General features: G+C 50.4%; 8 protein-coding genes across 8 annotated transcripts; 5 read left to right on the top strand and 3 right to left on the bottom strand.

Annotated features, from left to right (window-relative positions):
* Positions 1-259: 259 nt before the first annotated feature.
* BO83DRAFT_441377 (putative protein kinase Scy1) lies at positions 260-3,616 on the top strand. Its single transcript, XM_025536330.1, has 2 exons — positions 260-1,855; positions 1,904-3,616. Exons 1-2 carry the CDS (start codon positions 418-420, stop codon positions 3,217-3,219), a joined length of 2,754 nt encoding a protein of 917 aa, XP_025383205.1. The 5' UTR covers positions 260-417; the 3' UTR covers positions 3,220-3,616.
* Positions 3,617-3,865: 249 nt separating this feature from the next.
* BO83DRAFT_370794 (dipeptidyl-peptidase III) lies at positions 3,866-6,418 on the top strand. The gene is made up of 3 exons (XM_025529910.1): positions 3,866-4,071; positions 4,154-5,033; positions 5,098-6,418. Exons 1-3 carry the CDS (start codon positions 3,944-3,946, stop codon positions 6,211-6,213), a joined length of 2,124 nt encoding a protein of 707 aa, XP_025383206.1. The 5' UTR covers positions 3,866-3,943; the 3' UTR covers positions 6,214-6,418.
* Positions 6,419-6,588: 170 nt separating this feature from the next.
* Positions 6,589-8,892, top strand: BO83DRAFT_421009 (putative general stress response protein Whi2; the record flags this gene model as incomplete). The annotated part of the gene is made up of 8 exons (XM_025534966.1): positions 6,589-6,599; positions 6,622-6,751; positions 7,068-7,632; positions 7,703-7,739; positions 7,804-7,939; positions 8,036-8,388; positions 8,463-8,727; positions 8,803-8,892. 8 exons carry the CDS (start codon positions 6,589-6,591, stop codon positions 8,890-8,892), a joined length of 1,587 nt encoding a protein of 528 aa, XP_025383207.1.
* Positions 8,893-9,446: 554 nt separating this feature from the next.
* On the top strand, positions 9,447-11,778 carry BO83DRAFT_158335 (putative RSC complex subunit Sfh1). The gene is made up of 4 exons (XM_025526300.1): positions 9,447-10,050; positions 10,153-11,319; positions 11,382-11,466; positions 11,523-11,778. The coding sequence occupies exons 1-4, from the start codon at positions 9,698-9,700 to the stop codon at positions 11,619-11,621; spliced, it is 1,704 nt and encodes a 567-aa protein (XP_025383208.1). The 5' UTR covers positions 9,447-9,697; the 3' UTR covers positions 11,622-11,778.
* A 909-nt stretch (positions 11,779-12,687) lies between these two features.
* BO83DRAFT_382626 (uncharacterized protein) lies at positions 12,688-13,904 on the bottom strand. Its single transcript, XM_025532269.1, has 2 exons — positions 13,195-13,904; positions 12,688-13,078 (listed from the first exon to the last, which is right to left on the bottom strand). Exons 1-2 carry the CDS (start codon positions 13,813-13,815, stop codon positions 13,034-13,036), a joined length of 666 nt encoding a protein of 221 aa, XP_025383209.1. The 5' UTR covers positions 13,816-13,904; the 3' UTR covers positions 12,688-13,033.
* A 586-nt stretch (positions 13,905-14,490) lies between these two features.
* Positions 14,491-15,907, bottom strand: pex20 (the record flags this gene model as incomplete). Its single annotated transcript, XM_025533595.1, has 4 exons — positions 14,491-14,633; positions 14,726-14,846; positions 14,957-15,739; positions 15,794-15,907. The coding sequence occupies 4 exons, from the start codon at positions 15,905-15,907 to the stop codon at positions 14,491-14,493; spliced, it is 1,161 nt and encodes a 386-aa protein (XP_025383210.1).
* A 401-nt stretch (positions 15,908-16,308) lies between these two features.
* Positions 16,309-17,898, top strand: sec13 (GTPase-activating protein SEC13). Its single transcript, XM_025532270.1, has 6 exons — positions 16,309-16,447; positions 16,520-16,561; positions 16,652-16,767; positions 16,839-16,869; positions 16,939-17,348; positions 17,423-17,898. Exons 1-6 carry the CDS (start codon positions 16,445-16,447, stop codon positions 17,745-17,747), a joined length of 927 nt encoding a protein of 308 aa, XP_025383211.1. The 5' UTR covers positions 16,309-16,444; the 3' UTR covers positions 17,748-17,898.
* On the bottom strand, positions 17,889-21,922 carry BO83DRAFT_411930 (MFS myo-inositol transporter; the record flags this gene model as incomplete). Its single annotated transcript, XM_025534357.1, has 8 exons — positions 17,889-18,350; positions 18,409-18,503; positions 18,567-18,861; positions 18,914-19,354; positions 20,106-21,043; positions 21,143-21,240; positions 21,335-21,631; positions 21,726-21,922. The coding sequence occupies 8 exons, from the start codon at positions 21,920-21,922 to the stop codon at positions 17,889-17,891; spliced, it is 2,823 nt and encodes a 940-aa protein (XP_025383212.1).
* Between the last annotated feature and the right edge of the window lie 135 nt (positions 21,923-22,057).

A 22,057-nucleotide genomic window follows, 5' to 3' on the forward strand; every position in this document is an offset into this window, starting at 1 on the left:
AGGAGTGTTCCTTGCACGTGATGCTTGCCGACCGGGCAGATTAGCAGCGGCCAACTGATACCTGAAAGTTACCAGAGGGGAGAGAGATATCATATTAATTTAACACATAAGAAAATCAGAGGCCGGGCTATGTATGATAGCGAAGCAACCGTTCGCCTCGTTTACGCTTGAGGAGGACTCAACTTAGCATTGTCAGCTACGCGCCCCCCTTCCTCTTTTCGGTTTCTATATAATACTATTTCTTGTAATATTTGTTCCCCTATCTTCTGTGTCCCTGTTCTTCCCACCCCCGGAACCGCATTGCATACTTCCAGTGTTTCGACAACCACACTGGACGCATTGAGCCCATTGCGGCGGATCTCTCTTTTTATCTCAGCTTTATCGTGTCTTCTATGGTGAGAAGTGAAACAGACAAAAATGTTTTCGTCTGCTCTCAAATCCCTGAGCTCTAATATATCATCCAACTACCACATCTCTCCACACCCCACCGTGATCTCCGGTCCTTGGAAAATCCACGATGGGAAGAAGAAATCTACCGGAACCACAGCGTCAATCTTCATCTTTGACAAGAAGGTTCTCGAACCGAGATCAACTGGACTTGGTAGTCGTTCCAGCTCTTCCACCAAAAAGCTGCAAGAAGATGTCGTCGAACGCCTGAAGCGGGAAGCAGGCAATCTTGCGCGGCTTCGGCATCCGTCTGTCCTTCAAGTGCTGGAGCCCGTCGAAGAGACTCGGAATGGCGGACTCATGTTTGCTACCGAACAGATCACTGCATCTCTTGCGGGACTACTGCAGGCAAAAGATGCGCAGGAGACCACTTCGAGGAGTGGCTCGAGGTCCAGCCGTTACATGGTGGAAGAGCCCGACGGCACGCGCAGGCGAAGAGACCTCGAGATCGACGAATTAGAGATCCAGAAAGGCTTATTGCAAGTTGCCAAAGGTCTCGAGTTCCTTCACGAGTCTGCTGGGCTTGTTCACGGCAATTTGAATCCTGAAGCCATCTACATCAATGCCAAATCGGATTGGAAAATCTCCGGGCTTGGATTTGCCGGCCCCGCTAGTTCTACTGAGTCGCGCTCTACTCTCCCACCTTTGGCTCTATCAGAGGTTCTCTACCAAGACCCACGCCTGCCTCAATCTGTGCAATTGAATCTGGACTATACTTCGCCCGATTTCGTCCTCGACACCAACGTCACTCCTGCAGCGGATTTGTTTTCGCTCGGTCTTATTATAGTAGCGCTCTATAACTCACCCCATGTCTCCCCTCTACAAACGCATTCCAATGTGAATACGTACAAAAAGCTTCTCAGCTCTCCATCCAGCACTCCCTCCCAAGGCAACAACTTCTTATCATCGGGCCCAATCCCAAAGGACGTTCTTTCTCACGTGTTACCCAGGCTGATAACGAGAAGGCCTGCTCAGCGTCTGAATGCGCGCGAATTTCAGCAGTCCCAGTACTTCGATAATATTCTGGTCTCGACCATTCGCTTTCTAGAGTCTCTACCTGCAAAAAATGCCAACGAAAAGTCGCAGTTCATGCGTGGACTTCAACGGGTCCTGCCAGAGTTCCCAGTCTCCGTGCTAGACAGAAAGGTGTTGGGCGCCTTACTGGAAGAGCTGAAGGATCGTGAACTTTTGCCTCTTATTTTGAGCAATGTGTTTGCAATCTTGCAGCGTATTCCCAATTCACGCCGCACGTTCCCGGAGCGAGTGATGCCTCAGCTCAAAGAGGCCTTCCCAACAGGGAAAGGTGCTGTTCAAGACCGCGACTCTAAAAGAGACGCGGGTCTTCTGGTCGTCCTAGAAAACATGCGCGTCGTTGCAGATAATTGTTCCGGAAAGGAGTTCAAAGAAGGTCGGTGAAACCGAAGACACGCGAATGAGCCATAACTAACCTTAACAGACATCCTGCCCCTGATCCGTCTGGGACTCGATTCACCCACGCACACCTTGGTAGATGGTGCAATCAAGTGCTTACCTGTTATTCTTCCGGTCCTTGACTTCAGCACTGTCAAAAACGAAGTTTTCCCGCCTATAGCTTCGACCTTTAGTCGGACAAACAGTCTTGCTATCAAAGTGCGTTGTCTGGAGGCGTTCGCTGTACTTTGTGGCGGCTCCGTGGAAAGCAAGGAGGCAATCGAAGATGATCTATCGGGCGTAAGCCAAACGAGCAAGCCGCAGTCCGTGAAGTCATCCATCCTAGACAAGTACACGATACAAGAAAAGCTTGTCCCATCGTTGAAAGCCATTAAAACCAAGGAACCAGCTGTCATGATGGCTGCTTTGTCTGTCTTCCGCCAAATTAGAACAGTGGCGGACACCGACTTTCTTGCTCTGGAAGTCCTGCCGGTTCTCTGGAGCTTCAGTCTTGGGCCCCTCCTTGACCTGCGTCAATTTGGGGAATTTATGACTTTAATCAAAGATATCTCATCGAAGATCGAAAAGGAACAGACTAAGAAGCTCCAGGAGCTTTCGTCGGGGGGAGATACTGGAGGATTCCAGAACGGCACTGGGCCTTCCTCAACAGCCTCAATCTCGATGGGTCAGTCTAACATGGACAACACAAGAGACAACTTCGAGCGTCTTGTTCTAGGACGAACGGCGGCCACCACCAATGACCAGGACATTGACCAATGGGGTAGCCTCACTCCGGGCCCTCCCGCAGTGCAGTCTACTGCTCAAACGACATCGCCTGCGGGCTTCACCTGGTCATCTAGTACTACAAGTCCAGGTGTGAAAGGGAACATGCTCCCAGCCCAAAACAACCTCAGCATGCGTTCGATAACTCCGGATTATAGCTTGAACACTTTCCCGTCCCTAGAACCTGCCAGTCGGGCCAAGTCTCCCCCGACGCCGTCGTTCCCTACACTGCAGCCTTCGCCTTCTTCATCGTGGAGTATACCGAGCCCCGCGAGCAATCAGCAATCGGCCCAGAGATCTAATGTTTCCGGTCTTTCTCTGGGAGCGCTAGCGAACATGAAGACACAAGCACCTATGCCTAGCCAACCCACTCAAGCTGCCCCCAATTACTCTGCATTTTCAATCCCTCCGCCTCCGTCGGGTCACGGCTCCGTTGGATCATTTGGCAGTCCTGGGGGACTACCTAAGCCGGGAGGTTCGGCTTTTGGTACAACTGCCTCCCCCAATGCTTTTCTAAACAAAAGTGCGCCGCAGGCAACACCAAAGCAAGGCCTTGACAAGTACGAGAGCTTGCTGTGAAACCCCGGGGGTAAGGTTATACAATGGATCCATGCGCATATTTTCAAATTATAGTCACCAGACTCAGATACTCTTTGGGATTTTCCCTTTAATGCTCCCCCTTTATTTCTTTTGTCTCTCTAGGATAGTCACCGGTTATGTTGTGTGTACAGCATCATGCATGATTCCCCCATTGTTTCAGGCGTAGTTCAAAATGGGCTTAAAAGTTCTCAATTTTCCTCTTTAATGTCTGAGTTGGCTCGCATATGGGGCCAAAGAAGGGTTGTGACATATCTAGCATACTGCCATCATCAGGCCACATGATTATGATAATGGAGCATGGGGAGGAAAGCGTGGTGCTACAAGGTGGAGAAACAGTCGTGGAAACGATAAGTGCAGGCTCCACTTTTTTTTGTTGCCAAGCAACCCGATAGTAGATTGATACTATTCCATTCGACTGCAATCTAGGTTTCCTTTCCCCGACGGTGACCCGACGTAGCAGTGACGGAGATTCTGGGTACCCACGGCCACCATCAGCTCTCCAGGCATGCAACCTCCTCTTCGAGGCGCCTTGAGACGCTTTCCGTCGGCTCAGCGTTTTGTCCTCCCCCACCGCCCCTCGTCCCTGCTGCCCCTCCGTCATCGTCTGCCTCCTCTCCACCTCACCCGCTGCTCTTCCTCGTCTGTAGCAAATCCCCTCTCTTCATCCTCCAATTCCCTAATTCACTCCCCTCATCGAGCCACAATGGATGCCCAGGCCAAGCAGCACTACCTGGCCGACTCGCCGCCAACCGTGGTTCGCTTGGAAGTCAAGTCTCACTTTGACAACCTCACAGACCCGAAGCTGCGGAAATATGCCCATTATCTGAGCAGGTGCGTTATGAATGCTATAGCCGATACATTTGCTACCATTTCGGTGTCATGTCGGGCCCCGCTAACATGCATGTGTCTGTAGAGCTGCCTTTGAGGGAACCCGTATTACCCTCCGTCAGGTCTCCCCGGAGTCTGAGCCTATTTACGACCTCATTCTCGAGCTTCATCGGGCCTGTGATGGAAACTGGTCCGAGCTCGCTCAGAGGACCAATGTCAGCGATGAGCATCTACGCTACTTCTTGGAGTATGCAACCCAATTCCTAGGGAACTGTGGTAACTACAAGGGTTTCGGAGACTCGAAATTCATTCCCCGACTCCCCGTTGAGGCACTCCAGGCTTTAGCTTCGGCCACGCCAAAGACAAAGGCTGCCTTTGACTTGGCCAATTCTACCGGTGGTGGCATCTACGAGACTGATGAGCAGTCCCGCATGCACCTCGGCTACCCGGAGGGCGGACACATGACAACATACTACCCCGACTCACCGTCTATCACAAAGGATGAGATCACGGCTATCGGAGATCTTATGGAGCAAAAAGGATTGCCGTTGGAGAACACGAGACTCAAGAAGACCGAGTCTGGTGACTTCGAACTATTGATCGCATCGGGTGTCTCCTCACCACCTGTGCGGGATAGAGATCTTGGCGATGCCGATATCTTTGAACTGGATGGAAAGCTCAAGGGAAAGACTCTTCGTCTCGTCTTTGGTGACTATCGGGAGGAAATGGCGAAAGTCGCTCACAGCGTGAAGCAGGCGGGACTTAATGCGGCAAATGAGAACCAGAAGCGAATGTTGGACGCATATGCCATGTCATTCGGCTCTGGCTCGATTGAAGCATTCAAGGAGAGTCAAAGGATTTGGGTGAAGGACCAGAAGCCGGCTTTAGAGACGAATCTGGGCTTCGTCGAAACCTACAGAGACCCCCACGGTGTGAGAGGAGAGTGGGAAGGATTTGTTGCTCTGGTAAGCGTCATGTCAGAAATCAAGACCCTATCGCTCAGACGGCTAACAGAGCGCCCCAAAACAGGTCAACCTGGAGCGCACACGGGCATTTGGAAAATTGGTAGACAGTGCCGAGGCCATGATCCCCAAGCTTCCTTGGAGTAAGGATTTCGAAAAGGACAAGTTCCTGAGTCCTGACTTCACCTCCCTGGAGGTATTGAGCTTCCAGTCCTCTGGTATCCCGGCTGGTATCAATTTGCCTAATTACGATGATATCCGGCAAAACCTTGGATTTAAGAACGTTTCCCTCGGCAATGTCCTTAGTGCAAAGGCTCCCAACGAGCCTGTTCCTTTCATTGCAGAGAAGGATTTGGAGGTCTACCGTAGATGCCGTGATGCTGCGTTCGAGGTCCAGGTCGGCATTCATGAATTGCTTGGCCACGGAACCGGAAAGTTGCTCCAGGAAACAGCTCCTGGGGAGTACAATTTCGATTTCTCCAATCCTCCCATTAGCCCGGTGACGAACAAGCCTATCTCATCCTGGTATAAGCCTGGGCAGACTTGGGGCTCGGTATTTGGAGCGATGTCTTCTTCATATGAAGAGTGCCGCGCAGAGTGCGTCGCTATGGCGCTCAGCTGCGACTTCAGCATTCTGCAGCTCTTTGGCTTTGGTGATGGTAAGGAAGATCTGGCGAACGAGGCCGGTGATGTTCTTTTTGCAGGATACTTGCAGATGGCTCGTGCTGGTCTCGTGGCTCTGGAGTTCTGGGATCCCAAGACGCAGAAGTGGGGACAGGCCCATATGCAGGCCCGGTACAGTATCCTACGTACCTTCCTTGATGCTGGAGGCGACTTTGTCAAGCTCTCATACACTAAGGATGACCTGTCCGATCTGGAGATCCACCTGGACCGTTCCAAGATTCTGACTCATGGTCGTCCTGCTGTGGAGAAGTACCTGCAGAAGCTGCATGTCTACAAGAGCACTGCAGACTTCGAAGCGGGCAAGAAGCTTTATGACGATATCACGTCGGTCGATGAGTGGTGGGGTACCAAGGTCCGCGAGATTGTTCTCAAGAACAAAATCCCTCGCAAGGTCTTCGTGCAAGGCAACACCATCTTGAATGGGGATGAAGTAACTCTCAAGGAGTACGAGCCTACGCTTGAAGGTATGATTCAGAGTTTTGTGGAGCGTAATGTTTGAACGTAAGGCGTTGAGGACGAGGCCGGAGGAGTATTAAAGGGTTGATCAATAACGCTGGATACTCGAGGCTCTCCTCTCTGCATGGTGGTACATATTGAGTGGAAATGTGGCACACTGCCTGCTTTAGTAGTATGGATTGGATCTATCAGGCATGCATCATCCATATGACTTGCATATAATCAGAAATCTTTATCCTACCATCTACATCATAGTATCTACTTACGTGGTAACCTGTGCTCTGTCGGAAATGAGGGGGATCGCCCACTTTGACAGGCAGCATCTCCTACCAGATATTCGAGAGCTTTAGTTTCAGGTTTTTCGGCCGGAAATAAATTGAGGCAAGCTTTTTGTAGACAGTGCATCACGTAGATACTAATGACTGCCGGGTAATGATTGCTGGGCATCAAGCTGGGAGGTAGCGGCGGCGGGAGCGATCAGCCAATACGCGCAGTCGAGAGCAGTCGGTGGATCAAGTGCCGCCGCCTCCTCTTTCCATCCTCCCTTTAGCAACGGCGGATTCCAGGCTCTCTCGTGCCCTGTAAGCGCTTCGTCTCATCCTCGTTCTCTCGCCTCTTCCCTTTAACCTCCTCCACCCCCACAGTCTCAACATCTTATCATCTTGGCTGCAGTCGCATTCTCATTGTTACTTCTTCTTTTTCTCTTTGTTGTTCTGTCGTACTCTTCAGGATAGAATCCGATCTGGACCAACTAAACTTGCCCCCTAAGTTCCATGTTTGAGCGTCTCTAGAAACGCAACGGAGGCCTCCTGAGCGACTCGAGCAACCCGGGGTCTGGATTTACTCCGGCCAAGGCCCCTTCTCAGTGGGGTTCACCTAGCTTCCGGCAAACCAAAGGACAAGACGGCCTTCTCTCAGCATCAGTCTACAACTCCCGACACCTTGTCGTGGTCACCGAATTCTTCTGGCTCGCCTCCCACGGCGCGGCCGTACCAGTACACAGACTCCGTAGCGGAGGAGGACGACGACTTCTATACTGCACCACCGCCGCCGCATTCCCCATCCTCGGAGGCTTCTTCCTCTAGTTTCACTTCGTCGCGCCCTCCCCCTTTTTCGTCCCTTGTCTTCGCTCCGGCGACCGAATTCAATCGCGGGAAGGCTGCCTTCTCCCCACCTGAATCTGCCTCCGCTCCAGCCTCCGTTCCACTTCCCCCCGACGAAGAGTCTCTCGACTCGAGCCCTTCTTCATCCTTAGTCGCTGAAACTAAGGCGTCCTTCTCCCGGGACCACAAGCCGGAATCGTCAGGAAAATCTGCGGAAGAGGGAGAACCTCCTCCGCCGTATACTGAAGGATCCAGTCCTATCGAATCGTTCACATACGTGATGGCTGCAGCAGGAGGAGCGTCGAGCATCATCACGCAGGTGCAGCAGACCGGCGGGCCGCCGATCAATACATTAGGAGGTACGAAGGCCATTTGCCATATTGTCTGGGAAAGGCCTTTCCTTGGCTGACTGCTTTGCATGGATCTTAGATATCGGTGGAGATGAACATATCACTCTTGATCTCCGGTGAGAACCCTCTTATCAGCCCTCAGTCAAACTAGAGTCTTAGACCTCCTAACCAAATCCGCAGGGGAACCCGCTTTACCCTCTCCCGAGATGAGCTGCTGACTCTCCCCGAGTTTGTCCTTTTGTCACTTTTTCCGAACGGTCTACTCCCTGACGGGCACATGGGTACCTTCCATGAAGGCGACATCTATCCGGTCGACGTGAGTTAACAGTCGTTCCTCTACTATTCACCTTCCACCGCCGCTGTTCTCCCTATACCTTGCCCAGGACACGTCTCATTATTTCCCACTTTTTAGTACGATCCGGCGTCTCTGCAATATATGCTAGACTTCTTCCGATCGGTTGCTCAATCCATCCCGTCATCATCACCATCTGCATCGACCTCTCCGGACCTGGATGTTGCTCCCGACTCCATGCAAGGGACTGCTAGGGATATGCTTCAGGACCGTGCTGGTATCATAGTGTTGCGCGAGGATCTCGATTTCTATGCGATCCCACCTCGCCCAGATATAGACCAGGCGGAGATGATCGAGGTCAAGCGCGCGGCTGCAAAAGCATTGTTAAAACAAGACGGGATATTTTCTGGGCTGAGAAAGAGCGACGAAGCCGGCTCGACAGAGCAGCATCTCATCGAGATGCTTACTGCAGGGTGAGTTGACTATTCCCACCCATTACCCCAATAGGCGATACAATGAATGTTTTTTCGAGACTAATTGATCGCAGTGGGTTTGATCGTGACGACCGATGGGGCCACCGGGCCCCAGAGCCCAACAAGGCGGTAATATGCAGCCTGGCTCTGGCCAAGTTGCGTACCGACATCCGGGGCGACCTGTCGAACAACAACGCAGTTGGCATGGCTCAGAAGCTCCTTCTATTCTGGAGGAAACCAGCCAGGAGATGCTGGTGGGAAGGAGTTGAGCTGGATGATGTGGAGGGAGTTGAAGGCAAAGTGAAAATTTGGATCCGTAGAGTATGGACTCTAGAGATGGTGAGTTTACCTTTACTGTTATCATATATTCCAAGATTTAACCAAGATTTGCAGAGCGTAATTGGGCTTCGATAGCCTTCTCGCGGCGGTCATATCGTACCAATGGACTTTCTTGGTCTCCGCCGTTATCCTGCGATTTCTTTCGTCCTCGTCGATGCATATTAGAGTTGCTTTATTAGCAGCCCATTCTTTGATTTTTCCCTGCGTTGCCCAGTGCACATTTGCGGAGTTGATGATATCCCCTATATCCCGAGTCTGCATCCGCAGCCTAACAGACAAGAGGGATGGCGTATTCAATTATCATTGGGTACTGTGTAATCCTGTTTATAGTTTTCATTAGCTGGCCGGACCCCATGCATTGATCTGTATTTTCATCTAATTTTATTCCTATCCTGCTTTGTCTTAAACCTTTTTGGCCGCTTAGCCCTCCCTGTTGCTGGGCCTTGACAATGTGAAAGACTCTGTTGCCGAGTTGGCAATCCGTATAATGTGTCTCTACAATATACGCCAAATTAACACTAGGATTACATCGCAATCGCCCGGGATTTCAATTGCTATAAATTGAACTCTGTAGCTCCCAAGTTTGTGTTCTTATTCTCCAGACAGGTTGCCCTGTATGTCCATCACGTGATCTTATGGCTGGAAGGGGCCTAGCGTGGAAAGGCCGGCAGTTCTGGCAAAACGCGACGAGCAGAAAAGGCGGAGCTCGACCGCGATCACCGTCAAAGAGCAGCTTTGGCTTCAGTTCACCATCCCCATTTCGCAGCCTCAATTCCTGAACCGCGATTTCCTTCAGCAATTGTTCGCTTCAGGCGCTTCCTACCCGCGCAGCGATACCTCGGCCATAACACTCTGAAATCATCGTTTCCAATCCTCTGCTGTCAGCCCTTTCGTCCAGCGGATTGTACGCGGCCCTGTTCGCCGACCGACTTGCCCAGTGTCTGAAAGGGACATGTCCCTGACCAGCTAAATGGCCAACATGTCCCCTCTCAGAGGTTACATCACATCATACCCGCCTCGTGTGCGCCAATATGGCAATGCGCTTCTCACCCCGATCATCCCACCTAGCCAAGTAGGCCCGACTTCACGGACGACCAAGCGAGGAACCGCCGCCATCAATTATGCGGAAGATGGTTACGATGATGAAGACTTTGAGGACAGCGAGGGACCTCGGCGGCCAACTGGGCTACGGAGCCTTCGACGGGAGGAGTCAACGTTCGACAAGGTGCCGCTGGCGGAGAAGCTGGGGAAAGAGATCCACGCCCCTGTTGAGGTCCAAGGGGTTTTTCGCGATTGGATGATCAAGAGGATGTTGCGACCAGCGTATGTGCCGCTCAGTCTTATTCTTTAAGCGTTTCCAGTTTGCCTCTGTGTTTTTCCGGCATTTGTTATGGTACTGACTTGGAGTCTTCTCCCTTCGCACAGTTGCGCCGATCAGCTGCAAATTCAAGCGCAGCTCCCTCTTACCCTTATACCTATCCGAATTGATCTGGAGGTCCCAGCGCATCAACCTTTAGAACCATTCCCTTTGCCGCGAACAGTCCTCGATCCCAGTATCAACCCTACCTTGCCCGCCTACAGACGGCCAGAGGCGCTGCCTGCCTATCGCATCAAAGACACGTTCCTTTGGAATCTTCACGAGGCTCTTGCGACTCCTGAAGAATTTGCCGTAGGGTTCGTTCGCGATATGGATTTACCGAATCCACAGGCCATGACGATGGCTATTAGCAACCAAATCCGTCAACAATTGGAAGAATATGCCGGCGTTGCCCTGCATCCTTTATTCCAGAGCGTACAGCCAAAGCCCCCAGCTCCGCAGATTGGCCTGTCACGAGATGTATCTGCTACACCAGTATCCACCCACGCCGCGACACCTGACAGCAGACCTAACCAGGTAACGGTGACCAAAGAGCCTCTCGTGAACGACAGCATACTAAACCCGGACGACGCGTATCGGTGCATGATCAACTTGAATATCAACTTGCAAAATAAGCTTTACACGGACAAATTTGAATGGTCTCTATTGCACCCTCCAGGCATGGCAGAGGAGTTTGCCAGGATTACGTGCGCGGACCTTGGTCTGGGTGGGGAATGGGTCGGAGCCATTGCGCATGGCATCTACGAGGCCGCTCTGAGACTTAAAAAAGAAGTATGCGAAAGTGGTGGACTTATCAGCGGCATGGGTGGTTATGGTAACGAGATCGACAATCAAGCTGCCAACGGCGCGGAGGCGGGCTGGCGTTACGATCCCGAGGGACTGGGCGACGAATGGGAACCTAAAGTGGAGACACTGTCAAAGGAGGAAATTGAGAAGCGTGAGGGTGATCGCGAACGTCAGATTCGTCGTCTACGTCGAGAGACGGCCAGATTCTCCTCCACTGCGGGCATAACGCCCGACGCCTCCCGACAGAGCAGTGGGTACTTTGACGTCGACAGTGAAACGCCGCTAGGAAGAGGCGAACGGAGCAAACGAAAGAGACGATTCCGCAGTCTGAGTCCCTCGGGGAGAGGAGGAACCCCTGGAGGACGAGGGACTCCGGACACTGGTTCAGGAGCTGGCTATGGTGGAGGTGGCGGTACACTTGCCGACTGGTTTGTCATACCTTTAATATTTCTTCATAGTGCGCATACTGAACACCTTCTTTGTTCGATAGGGAGCGTCAAACTTGGAGATGCACCAACTGTATGGTCTGGGGTACGGCGGTTTGGGCCGTACGAGATGGCCCGGCAGGCCCAAGAGTAAGACCTATATGCCACATCTCTTAAATAACTGCATGCTGACTCAACTGCGACAGACTCTCTGCCACAACTGTGGTCTATTGTACGAACGAGACAAGGTGGCCCCCGAGTGGTCCAGAGACCTACATCGTCACGATATGCCCATCGGCCGGTAGTAGACTTGGTGGATTGCATAAGCGTAGATGTTTCTCTTTGACCCCCGGCTCTACGCTCTGTACCTATACGGCAGAGGTGAGATCGATCCCTCTCCCTGCTACGATACCTCAAGCAGGGGTCAGAGCCAGAGTCTGATTCCATGTTGTTTCTTTCTCTCCACAGGCCGGCTATTTCGTGACATATCCTACGAAGTATCCCTGACGTGATGAATCCTCGTCGAAAAAGGCCCCCAACCTCTCACCAGCCTGCCTTGTGTTTTCCCCGTGCCAAGACAAGCACATCACACACCCCCAGTCAATGTACTATCTGATTGATGATATCTCTAATGAACCTCTATTCTATAGTTGGGGCAGGCGTTTCTCATTATTTCCATACTTTCAAAGTTCTTAACTACTTTCCATTACCTTTTGCTTTTTACTTTCTGACTCTCCCTAATATGTTCTTCTTGATGGATTGGTACCTACCCTTGCTTCTCTGGCGATAGGTCCGGGCCACTTTTATTTCATTCTCTATCATCTTTGGTTGGGTTTGTAAGGACTCTAAAATATTCGGTGATCAATTCTATTTTACTTTTGCTTCAGTGTGGTGTTGGTCTGTTTGGGCTGATATACTACGTTACGAGGATCTGGTGGGCACTTTTCTCTTTCTTTTTCTTTCTCTGTTTGAAGTATGTATGGTGTTCCTGCCTATTCTGGTTTTATTGTCCCTCTTTTTGTGGGCGATCAAATTGGACTTTTATGTGGTAGCTACCTAGCTACCTCAGTAGTCTTGCTATCGATTGCTGTGTTGTATGATAGTTTCGGCGTCATAGCAGGAGGTGCGAAGAGAGTTTATATGTTTGGAAATTTACTCGTCTTGAACAGGTTACTATTGACTGTATTGTTCTGTAACTTCATACTTTAAATATACTTTATTAAACAGCTGCGGTTGGCCCTAACTAACTATGGATATATATATATATACGAGGGGTGCTCGGTTCAACCATCATCACCCTAAAAACAAGACCACACGCGATGCAAACCAACTCAAAAACACATGAACGCGATGACATTCTATTCGATGAATCACAGGTAATCTAAACTAAACTAGAACTAATAACTATAATCTGCAAAGAAATTGCTCTCTATACTAGCTATTATAAATCATCAATCCATTCCATTACTTCCCCACCAGTCGTATAGTTTTCATGTCCTATCCCCACCTAGCATTATTAAGCCCATCAAAAAGAGAAAAGAACAAGGAGTAAACAAAATCAGATAAAACCACAAACAAGACACACAATAAGACAAGAGGTAAAGAGAAGATGAAAGAGTACACACACGCACAGAGCGAAAAGGTCACTCCGCCTTCCATCTACTACTACCCAATTAGTTCCATACCACGCGCCAGAGAAGAGAAAGAGGTAAGCACACTACCGCGCTCTCTTAGCAGCAGTAGTAGCTACCTCCGGGGGTTCCTATATTCCAGAAAATCAGTTTTAATTAGCTATAAGCCCACAACCCCATACACCAATTCCCAACGATAAAACCAAGCGAAAACAATTTCAAGAAAAGGAAAGAATACAAAACTTACAGAAGAAGCCCTCCTCTTCCTCCTCAGCACATTCATCCCCATTCCTCTTTGTCCACCCATTCCCACACAGATTACATTCCCACTTCCCAGGATTTTGATCCCGGTGTTGATATTCAGCGTAACAGATGGCGGTGGCGATGTAATTGTATCTGTTGCTGCACTAGAGTTGTCCGTAGGATTGGAATCAGAATTGAGATGACCTGTGCGATGCAAAGCAGTAATGATAGATGTGGCCATGTCTGTCAATTTGGAATGGCGCTGGTATGGGGTTGATTGTGGAACGGCAGAGGTGGATGTTGAGGATAGAATGGGAGCGGGTGATGCCTTGGTATTGAGGGCTGATGCTGGAGCTGGAGCTGGAGCTGGAGCTGGAGCTGGAGCTGATGGGAGAATAATGCTATTTGCGTTGCCCTGAATGCTCATTGATGCGTCGATGTGGATGGTTATGAGGCTGGGCTGTCCATGAGAGGAGGCATTTTCGGCTCCAAGTTCTTTTTGGGGATTGTGAGCGGAAGGAGAGTATGGAGGTGGCGGTGTAATGGTGTTCGTTTGGTCGGAATCTTCTTGTGATTCGGCTAATTTGTGGAATTGATGGACGATGGATTCAGATGGTGGAAGCATTGTGAGTAGAAATCGGTCTGATAAGCGCTAGAAGTCATAGAGAAGGATGCAAAGATTGGTATAGATGTGATGCACTGTGGCAACGAAAGACTGTCCTACGGAACGGAGACCGGACTTAAAAGAACAGGATGAAAGGATGGGTGGAATGAGTATTTGGTTGGGATTGCTCACTGTCGCTAAGAACAATAGCATGCAATTGACATAAATAAGCGCCATCACAAAACATCTATCCAGGTAACAAGGATGCATCATTAAACGGACTTCTCTCGACACCATCCACTAGCAGGCGAAAGCGACACCCCATTGCGCCAGAATGGCTTAGGAACGCATCACACAGCTCGTAACGGTCAACATTGTCTCATAACAATGCCACCTGCGTCTCGAATTGACGTGCTCTGGCTGTGATATTGTTCTCCCCCATCAATAGGCGGAATAGGGTCACGTGTCGATTCAGAGACAACAAGGGTCCCTGTGCGGTGCCACCCCATAGTTTGAAAGGATGAATAGAGCATCTGAATAGACACAGTCAATTCTGACGGACTAGAGTCTGACACTTCCAACCAACAAGGACTGCTCGGCATTTGCGTGATCCCGACAGACCATGAATCAACCGGCTAGTCCTATACAATCCCTTTCCTAGCCCCAAGAACTGAATGGGAAAGTCAAATGATTACTTTAAGCCCAGCGGTCCCCATGATGCCAATCCTTGTATACAGAGTAATCACCGCTAGGGCCGAAGCCACCAGGTGAGCTTTCCGGATTATTTCCACTTGTGATTGAGGTGAAGTTTCCTTTAAACGAAATCCCATGCATGGCGCCTATTCGGTGAAACCCGGTTAGCTTTTCCAGCCTAACATTCTGATCCATCATGCGAAGTAATAATAAGCCGCCTGGCACGTCACAAACTTACTCGTAGTGTTGGGTGTAGCGTCTCCGCGGGCATGATGGTCCGTATCTCCTATTGTCTGCCCTTGCCGTTCTTTCCGACGTTCCGGATAATATTTGCCGCCTGGGTGCAGTGGATGCGGAATCTAGATACTGATTAGCAGAAACAAAGGCCGGCGCGCAAAGACTTCATTATACCAGCGTTCGTTCCACGCCAGCCGAATTTGATTTCATTTCACGGACTGCTGGTACTGACTTCGCGAAATTCATCCCCCTCGATCTGAACCTCACGGTCGCGAATGCGGCGCATCAAGGCAAGGAAGTTGCTTTCTCTGAACTTCTGGCTTTGATCATGTTTGACACTGTCTAAAAGCTGCCCCGCAGTTCGGGCGAGCTCGTCCGCATCATTCACCCGTGCCTGTTGATCATTCTTCTCGGTCTGGGGAATGGTATCCGATCCGATCTTGATCTTCTCTTCCGTGCTTTCAGCCGTAATATGATTCGTCTCTTCCACGACCTCCTCAGCGTGAACAGGTGCAGTCTCGGTTTCCTGCGACATCATGTCTGCCCGCGCCTGCTCAAATGCAGCTTCAAACGCCGATTCATCAAATGTGTCGGCCATCGGTTGCTGGTTTGCTGCGGTGGCTTGCGCAGAGGGGAAAGCAGTACCAGTCATAGGGAAGCGAGGTGCAAAGGTTGGCTGAAGCCCTTGGACATGTGGCTGATGCTGCTGGAAAGAGGGTCGTTGCTGCTGAGCGAACTCATTCTGCCAACCCTGTTGTGACATGGCTGCCATCGGCGCTACAGATGGTCCTGATGTTTGATGGAGAGAATGCGGAGGTCCCGATATATGCATATTCTGGAAGTCTGCCGCCCAATTTGACGATTCTGCCGGGCCTGATACGGGAAACTGATGAGAGGGAGGAACGAAAGGGCCGGCATGCTGTACATCGGGAAGGGGCGCTCCTGCTAGACCGGACTCGAATGCGGCGAATTCGGGATCGAGAACCCCTTGGCTTGGATTTTGAGATCGAAACCCCTGGTAATTCCATGAGTGCAATTCAGCAAAACACGCTCATGGCGAGAGACTCACTTGAGAAGGCGATTGTCGAGATATGATTCTATCTTGCTGGAGGGTACGATCAACAGATGCATGCTTTTGGAAGTTCTGCAGCGCATTCGAGGGACCACACAGAGCATCACTCATGGTGCCGACTAGGTTGAACACGAGCTGAGAGAACGGAGCGTGTCGGATTGCTTGCTGTGTTGAGAAGAGGATATACAATAAGCGTAGTGAACAGGCAACTGGTAGTAGTATTTAGGAATGCAGGATGTATATACGAGAACAAGCAAAAAAGTGAGTCCAACAGAAGACAAGAAGAGAATGAGAGGAGGCAAAGGCAAGTAAGAGAGAGTAGTAGTAACAGCCAAGGAGACCAGAGAACAGGCCGCGGGGCAGAGCGACCGAGGACTACCGAGGCCCCCGGATCACGTGTATATGAGCATGACTGGAGATGGCTGACTGAGCCGATAAGATAAGATCGGGCTGCGGCTGACTTGCGAAACGGACAAGCTGGCGGTGTTTTGCTGCTGCTTCTCCTGTTGCGTGTTGATTCGGCCCTCCACCACCGCCTTCTTACCCCCCAAGAACCCCCCTAATACTCCCCGGCAGGGCCACCCACGAGCTTACGTCCCTGTTTACCCTATAGAGTCGATCTTAATTCCGAGCAAAAAGTTGATCAATATGGTATGTCCCCCAACTCCCCCCAATGATCTCAGGCAATTTGCCCATGAACATTGCTAACGTCCAGGCAACTAGGCTGCTCAAGTAATCTCCAATTCCGGACACGATGAGATGATTGTACGTGAAGCGAGACAGCTCCTCATACGCCCTCGTGGCAATGGCTTTAACCCTATCTGTGTGGTCCCTGAGACTGACCGCAGCGCATAGCACGATGCCGGCCTGGACTACTACGGCCGCAGATTGGCAACATGTTCATCGGACAAAACGATAAAGATATTTGAGATTGAAGGAGAGACACATCGGTTGATTGAGACATTGAAGGGGTGAGGATCCAGAACTCCCTGGTGATCTTACGCGCCATCGATTCTAACAACCTTCGGCCGTTTGTGAACAGACATGAAGGAGCTGTGTGGTGTGTGGCTTGGGTACGTCATAATGGCATTCTTTGTCAAGCTGTCCTAGTGAACTATCTATCTGACTCTGGACTTCTCTAGGCACACCCTAAGTTCGGAACTATCCTCGCTTCCTCTTCGTACGATGGAAAGGTGCTCATCTGGCGCGAACAACACCAGAACGCCACGTCACCCGTCGCTGGCGGCGCTTGGACGAAGGTGTTCGACTTCTCTCTACACACCGCTTCAGTGAACATGGTATCCTGGGCTCCGCATGAGAGTGGCTGTCTCCTGGCTTGCGCCTCCTCAGACGGACATGTTAGCGTTCTCGAATTCCGTGACAACAGCTGGACTCACCAGATTTTCCACGCCCACGGTATGGGTGTGAACTCTATCAGCTGGGCACCTGCCGCCGCCCCTGGCAGCTTGATCAGCTCCAACCCTGGACCGGGCCAGCAGCGGAGATTCGTCACTGGTGGAAGCGACAACCTGCTTAAGATCTGGGACTACAAGTATGCATCATGAGCCGCTACGCACTGATACTGTGTCTCTAAATTGAACTAAGCTGACCCTTACTCTTCTGCAGCCCGGAAACCAAGACCTACAACAACACGCAGACTCTGGAAGGCCACTCCGACTGGGTCCGGGATGTCGCTTGGTCGCCAAGCGTTCTTTCCAAGTCCTACATCGCCTCTGCCTCTCAAGACAAGACAGTCCGGATCTGGACTTCCGATGCGTCAAACCCTGGCCAGTGGACCAGCCAGCAACTCGAGTTCGACACTGTCCTCTGGCGCGTCAGCTGGAGCCCTAGTGGAAACATCCTTGCTGTGAGCGGTGGCGATAACAAGGTCAGCTTGTGGAAGGAAAACCTCAAGGGGCAATGGGAGAAGGTAAAGGATATCGAGGAGTAGGCTTCAGAGTTTCATTTTCCTTTCTGAGTTTCAACTTTCATATCTCATGTGTGATAACGGATAAATTGGGTTCCTGCCATGTATTTCATCCGACCCGGACGTTGTCAAAAATCAAAAACGAGCTTAAAAACAGGCAAAACATCATCGTTTCCAGAAGATAAACGGACCCTTGTCCAGCGTCTCCAGCAGATCTATCCAAGTTCCGATCATTATTCTACCTTCCGGTAGGATCACGCCCTCGTAAACCTGTACTAAGTAAAAATCAGACTCAAAGTACGGTGGCGGCCATTTTGCCTCGAAAAGCCATGCGTTCTCATCCAGAGCGGGCTCTGTGCCATCATTAGCAGAAGGAACGGGCGGCTGCTCTTGATCCCATTGATATATCACGAAGCAAATGCGACGCCAGCCAGAGAAGCCCCCTTGGAAATCGGCGATTGGTTCACAGAACCCTCGCACCAGATCCGGGGGTTGAACGACGTAGTCAGGTGTTCTCCGTATTCCACGAAAATATGATCGCTCGAAGTTCAGAGGATCAAGAGGAACTACTGATTGAAGTATAGGTGGCCAATTCAAGGGGTTGGGATCAGGTTTCACTAAAAGAGACTACACAGCAGGCATTGAATCAGCTGTGTTCCTTTTTCTGGAGTATTTCGTGCAATACCTGAAACCGAACTTGTGCACAATTAGTATCCAGATCCGCGCATGTCTGGCGATCCTCGAGGATCTTCAGAGATCTCGGGTATGGGTGCACGCATGCTACACACAAATTAACACTCGCTTATCTTCATGGTATGATTGGATAACAGGTGAGTGACTGACATGCATAACCCATCCATGGCAATTCATCATCAGAAGGCGCAAGCTCACCCCATGATCTGGGCTTGTAGCGTGGAGCCAGGTTTATATAAGAAGCGTAAAAGGTCGCTTCAGTCGGGCAGAGAAGATGACGAAGCCAGAAATTGCGTATGTGAAGTAACTTCTCCAGGTCGAGCTTGTTTTCAAGCACAATTGGTCTGCTGTTCTCAGCCCTGTAACCATAGACGACGCCAACGTCATAGTCTGTCCTCAGACACTGAACAGACATTAGAGGATCCAGAGCTAAACCTGTCAGGCACTGTCAGAGTCAGTTTCTACGCTCTCTCCTATATGACGTCTGTGGTGCTTACCAACTGGGTTGCACAGAAGAGATCGGAAGGCGGGCCTGCCTTCTTCTGACTGTAGCCGCTAACGGGCCTGTTCAGAAGTTCAGAGCTAGAGAGTATGTCTCGAATCTTCTGGTGGTTCTTAGAAGTGTATGGCCCATTCGATTCTAGAAGACAGTATGATTCACGTAGCATATCTCGTAGGACTTCCAGCCAGAGAGTCTGCGCCTCCTTTTGGCCGAATTTGAAACTGATGGATTGTGAGAGAACAATGGCTCGAATTTGATACTCAACTTTGACTTCATTAGAAGTATACTGTCGAGTAACATCATAAAGGTCAATGAAGCGGCTTCGCCAGATGGAAGAATGACCCGGCAGTGTTTTTGCTGCTAGCCAAGGGCAGCATTGGGCGAAATTTACCATATCGATGTCGCGAGGTAGCAAGTAAGCAATGTACTGAATGATCTATGAACAACCTTAGCAGTGCAATCATTTTTAATGGTTATAGCAGGAATTGTCACCTCTGTGGGCAAGCAAAAAAAGGAGTTACGAGAGCAATTTTCCGCCATGGTTGGTACTTGGGAGCTCATCTTCGTCAGGCTTCCTTTGTAACTGAGGATGCCTATCAGAGGCTATACAGTAGTGACAAGCCGCTTGCCTTATGTTCTCGAGCCACGCAGGAAGATGCTTAGGATGATAGATTTACACTTTCCTCCGCGGATGTATACGGAGAGTCAGAGAAGGCCGCTGTGCTTAAGTTATATAGCTCCCATAAGGACTGAGAGTGAGGAGGGATTGAATGAAGAGCGAGTCGGTGTGCAATTATATGAAAGGCAATTCTCTTGTCACGAGATTATGTCTCAAACCTTAGTATGACAACCACTTTATGCTCGCTTGGATGATGGTACTGCTACATGCCAAACCAGAGTGATATAGCTCTCTTCGAAATGAAGTATACGCAGCGTATTCGAGATAGGGGACAATGCTCTGTCAGTTTGATCTCACTACGGTAGGCCTTGCAAGGCGGAAAGGAGTGCATAAGAAAATCAGCTACCGGAGGTAAGATGTGCGCTTCTTTAGGTCAAGTAATGCATAAATAATACTTCAATCTAGATCCAGAAAATAAATCTTGAAAATGTAGGCTTGTGGTTGATAACACTGTCTATAAAGCCCGCACGCGGGCCACGTATGAGCAGAAGCCAACCCCTTAGCTCACGCCAGGACGACCACGTCGTCTTCTAAGGCTTTCCTGAACACCCCAGCCATCTGATAGAAGTTCCTTGACTTCCTCCAAGCGAAGCCCGCTCATCTCGGGATAGATAGCGTAAATACCAAACCAACCGAACACGCATACGGCCGCATAGGCCGCGAATGTCCATCCAGGAGAGAGCCATTCCATCATAGGCAGGAAAGTCAGACCGACAACAAAATTTGACCCCCAATTCGTTGCGGTAGCCAAGGCTGATCCCAAGGAGCGTACATTCAAGGGGAAGAGCTCTGATTGCTGCCAAGGCACGTTTCCAAGTCCGAAAGCATAAGCTCCCACATAAACGGTGAGGCATATCAGGATAACAACAGGGAGGAAAGCGCTATCACTTGTGGCATCTTCCGCCTGTACCCTCGACTCGGGGTTTGGCATCTCGACTGAGCCGAACGTAAAAGCGCAAGCAATGAGGGAGAGAGCCATCACTGGCACTGAGTACAGGAGAATGCGGCGTCGACCAATCCTATCGATAAAGGCAAATGCAAGTAAGGTGAATAAGAAGTTGGTCAACGCCACTGACAATGACACTAGAGTTGGGGATGAGAATGACAGCATGGAGAAGATCGTCGCTGAGAAGTACATGAGACTATTGAATCCACACAGTTGTTGTGTGGCTTGCAGCATAACCGCTATGATCAATGCCCTCCGATTACCACCGACGAGGACCAAGTGGCGAGCACACTGCGTAACGTTCGTCAGCCACTGCCAGTTTCCTGTGGAGGGCTTGTTTGTTTGAGTCAACTCTTCCTCCTCCTCGGCCACTTCTTGCTGGATATCACGCATAACCTGCTTGGCCATGAGGCCACTCTCGGGATGGCTCCCATAAACCCGGGAGAGGACTTTCGTAGCTTTCTCTTCGAACCCTGCCTGGACCAGCCAACGAGGGGTTTCTGGAAGAGTCAAGACTATGAAAAACTGAAAAATTGCTGGGAGCATTCCAATGCCAACAATATAACGCCAGCCTCCAGATACAGAGGAAAATAACCAACCGATGATATAAGCAACGACTTGTCCGCCTGTAATAAAGAGACTCAGTATCGTCACAAGCCTTCCTCTAGCATGGGAAGGCGCCAGCTCGGAGATGTATCTGTTGCCATGTTAGACAAAAGGTCAACTAAATCCCTCTAACTATACTCCGTGGGGGGACCCCTTTAGCAAGGACTAGCAAGGACTGAACATACAATGGAGTCACCAGACTTGCTCCACCAACAGCCAGGCCAACAATGCTTCTTCCAACTATCATGCCCCATACTGCACTTGTGACAGCTTGTATCAAAGCGCCGAGCGTGAAAAGCACGTCTGCAACGAGAATAACCTTTCTGCGACCGAACTTGTCTGCCAGGATTCCCGCTAGCGGACTCGCAATCAAAGCGAACAGGCTGGTGCAGGACGTTACGAGACTCTTGTCCAATGTCGTTAGAGGTCGGTTAGAGAGGTCGGAGCCGATCGAGACTAAGGTTGCGGAAATGACACCTGTGCTTCAAAAGGCAGAGTGTCAGTATAACGGATGACAGTAACCAACTCTCTACTTGGAGTTGTCGTCGATGGGAAGGCTATCCAGATCGGACCTACTCGTAACCAAATAACAACCCACTTATGCCAGCGGAGAAGGTCAGAGCGTAAATAAACCACCCGTTTGTTTGTTCCAAGTCGGTAGTAGGCTTCGGCCCATTGCGACCTTCATATTGCGGTTCCTGGTCTATCCGGGGCTCGGAAGGGAGCAAGGGAGCATTGGGGTCAGACGGCTCATTGTCGTCCCTGCGATTCATGGCTTAAGGTTGTATAGGTTCTATACGGGTATCTATATCAGCCATTCCAGGCACGATTATGACTCGAGCTTCCAGCTATACCCTATATCTGGGGTATACTAGATTGTTCGGGAAAGGGGGTTCTGGAATCTGGAG

The sequence above is a fragment of the Aspergillus eucalypticola genome (assembly GCF_003184535.1).
Source record: "Aspergillus eucalypticola CBS 122712 chromosome Unknown BO83scaffold_36, whole genome shotgun sequence".
Classification (NCBI taxonomy): domain Eukaryota; kingdom Fungi; phylum Ascomycota; class Eurotiomycetes; order Eurotiales; family Aspergillaceae; genus Aspergillus; species Aspergillus eucalypticola.